The sequence below is a fragment of the Equus quagga genome, chromosome 7, assembly GCF_021613505.1.
Source record: "Equus quagga isolate Etosha38 chromosome 7, UCLA_HA_Equagga_1.0, whole genome shotgun sequence".
Taxonomy (NCBI): Eukaryota; Metazoa; Chordata; class Mammalia; order Perissodactyla; family Equidae; genus Equus; species Equus quagga.
In genome coordinates this window covers 134192037-134194864 of record NC_060273.1, presented here as the reverse complement: position 1 = coordinate 134194864, position 2828 = coordinate 134192037, and the positions used below count along the sequence as shown (strand labels likewise).

The following is a 2828-nucleotide window of genomic DNA, read 5'->3' as shown; positions in this document are numbered from 1 at the left end:
AGGGCTGACCCCGGCCCCTCTTTGCGACCACTCCCAAGGGCGCGCGGAGAGGGACAGCACCCCGCCCCGCGCCTCAATTTCCGCTTCCCAGGCATCCGGGGCTCAGCAGGTTGACAGTTACCATGACGCCGGGCGCTGTGCGTCTTACGTCACTCCGCGGCGCTGGCTGGTGACGCGACTAGTCCCGCGCCCTGAGAGGGCGGGGAGCGAGGTGTCGGCGAGCTTGGCTCTTCGCGCAACAGGGTCATGAGGAAGAGGCGGCGGGGGCGTGGAGCTGCCGTAGCTGCCCGCCGGGCTGGTGGCGTGGCTCTGTGGGAAGGGCGCCGTTCCTAACCCGCTCGCGGGGCGGCGGCCGGGGCTCGGGGCTGAGAGCGGCCGTGGGGCCGCCGGGCCCCCGGGCTCCGCCATGTTCCGAAGGGCACGGCTCAGCGTGAAGCCGAACGTCAGGCCCGGGGCCGCCCCCAGGGCCCCCGCCGCGCCCGCTCCCCAGCGGGGACGGGAGGCTGCCCGGCCGCCGGAGCCTGCCGCGGCCTCGGGCCCGAAGCCCGCGGAGTCCACGGCTGCGCCCCCGGCGGGTCTCGGGGGAGCGCAGCCCCCAGAAAAGGCTCCCAGGAGCAGGTAAGCTTGCAGAGGGCGGCGTTGCACCTGCCCCGCCTCCGCGCCTGTCACCGGCACGCTGAGCTGGTGAACTTGACGGGAGGCGCCCTCCCTCGCGCGCTCTCAGCTTCCAGTGGAGACCCGACGGACCCGCTCCAAGCTGCGGTTTGTCCCTCGGGCCACAGGGTGTGGCAGAGGTGGATTCTGTTCCGGTCTGTGGGTTCTCGGGGAGGACACCAGGTCTTCGGGTGGTGGTGGGAGGAAGCCCGGTGTAACAGTCTTCATTGAAGTGAAGATAGCCGCACGTGGTACTGTTCCTCAGAGAATTTAGGGTACCCTCGTTCTTCGGGACTCCTTTGTGGCGGTGAATAATTTTTAAAAAAGACTTAAAAGCGTTTATTTTTTAAAAGTAGACTATTGTTGCTTTGGATCTGCTGATTTAAGTCAATGCGGAGGAGCTCTGGTTACTTGCCGTCATTTGAGGCGTGCCCTTTAACTATGGTGACCATGTTTTCTGTACAGAACAGCACGTGTCGTGTTCCACGTTTGAATCAAGGAGTCTTTTACTTAACAGTTTAGTAGACTTTACCCAGGCGGAATTTGCCTGTCTGTAAAATGGGGATAGTATTACCTGCTTTGGAGAGTTGTTGTGGAGATTAGATATAACTGACGTAAACTGTGTTGCATAGGATATGGCAGAGAAGTTGCCTACGAAAAGTTATTTGTTTGTAGGTGATGAAGCAAAGTAAAGACATGTCGGGCTAATAATGGCTCGTTTCTATACTATGTAGGTGAGGAAACCAATAAAAACCAACCGTATTAAATGACAGTGAGATGATATCAATTCTGTTTATGCTCTGACAGGGAGGTGAAATTTTCATTTCTTTCTTTTTGGCTCAACTTCCTCTGTTGGCCTGAACAGGTGGTGGGTATAGGGTGTTATTTTGCTAGCTTAGTGATGCTTAGTAATATGCAAGTTCCTTGTATAAATTTGTTTCAACATTTCTCCCCAAAATGGGGATACAAATACTAGTCACCATTAAATTAGTAAAGTTCGCAGAGATCCTGTTAACTACATATGAATGTGTGGTTGGTCGTTTAATAAGTTACTCAGAGTCTGTAGTGTTGAGACATTTAATTAAGCTCAAGAATATTTAATTTTTTTCTTAGAGTTGACATTTAGGGAGTGAATCTTGTTTTTTATCATGTGTTTTCTTTTTCCTTTTAGTGAGTCTTTGCTAGTTGTAAAAATCTACGAGGTGTATGTTCTCTTCTTATGCATTCAGCATAACTGGGTGAAATGCAAATGGTGTATGTATCGTATAAGGGCTGAGATAAGAATTTAAATTGGAGACTTTTTGGAAAGGTTATTCTATAGGCATTTTCCGCTTTTCTATAAGACTAATCATAACATGAAAAAAGGACGCTTTTTAATTCTTGACTCATACCTCCTCTCTTCTTGACTTAATTTGCTTTCAGGCCATTCCTGAAATATTTATATCCAATCTGAACTATATCTAATACGTAATTTGGAGTGACTGAGTACTTTTTTTTTTTTTTGAGGAAGATCAGCCCTGAGCTAACATTTGCTGCCAGTCCTCCTCTTTTTGCTGAGGAAGCCTGGCCCTGAACTAACATCCGTGCCCATTCCTCTACTTTATATGTGGGACGCCTGCCACAGCATGGCTTGATAAACAGTGCTGTGTCCACCCCCGGGATCCAAACCAGTGAACCCCGGGTGCTGAAGCGGAACGTGTGCACTTAACCGCTGCACCACTGGGCCAGGCCCCCTGAGTACGTTTTTGAGTGAAGAGTTTGATAGCTGTATAAATAGAGTGATACCTGACGAAAGATAAGTGATTTCTTCCTGAAACAGAATTCTGTTTGTTTAATGTAGCTAAATGTGTATCCTCAAATACTGCAGTACAAATGTTTGAAGTTCTCTATGTTTGGTTTGACTGATCTCAGGTTGATGATTAAAGTAAAATGCCGATAATTTAGATCAGTTCAGGGGGATGTCAGTGTGGATTATAAACGTAATTGAAAAAAACCACAACTCTCAGTTACCTAGTCATCAAATTAGGCTAATTAAGCTTTGTTTTGTATCTTAGGTTTTTTTTTGGGGGGCGGGAGGTTTTGGGGGACCTGGCATGAGCATAAAATTATGTGTTCTAATGTGCTTAGGGAAAATTATGTGTTCTAACGTGCTTAGGGAAAATTATGTGTTCTAA

At 49.2% G+C, this 2828-nt stretch overlaps 1 protein-coding gene across 3 annotated transcripts in view; it reads left to right on the top strand.

Moving 5' to 3' along the window:
• The first annotated feature begins 203 nt into the window (after positions 1–203).
• BDP1 (B double prime 1, subunit of RNA polymerase III transcription initiation factor IIIB) overlaps positions 204–2828 on the top strand; it is a 79059-nt gene continuing 76434 nt past the window's right edge. For all 3 annotated transcript variants that reach the window (XM_046665805.1, XM_046665804.1, XM_046665806.1), the window contains exon 1: positions 204–618. In XM_046665805.1, coding sequence (XP_046521761.1) covers positions 407–618 — 212 coding nt within the window. In that variant the 5' untranslated portion in view covers positions 204–406. The remainder of the gene's footprint in view (positions 619–2828) is intronic.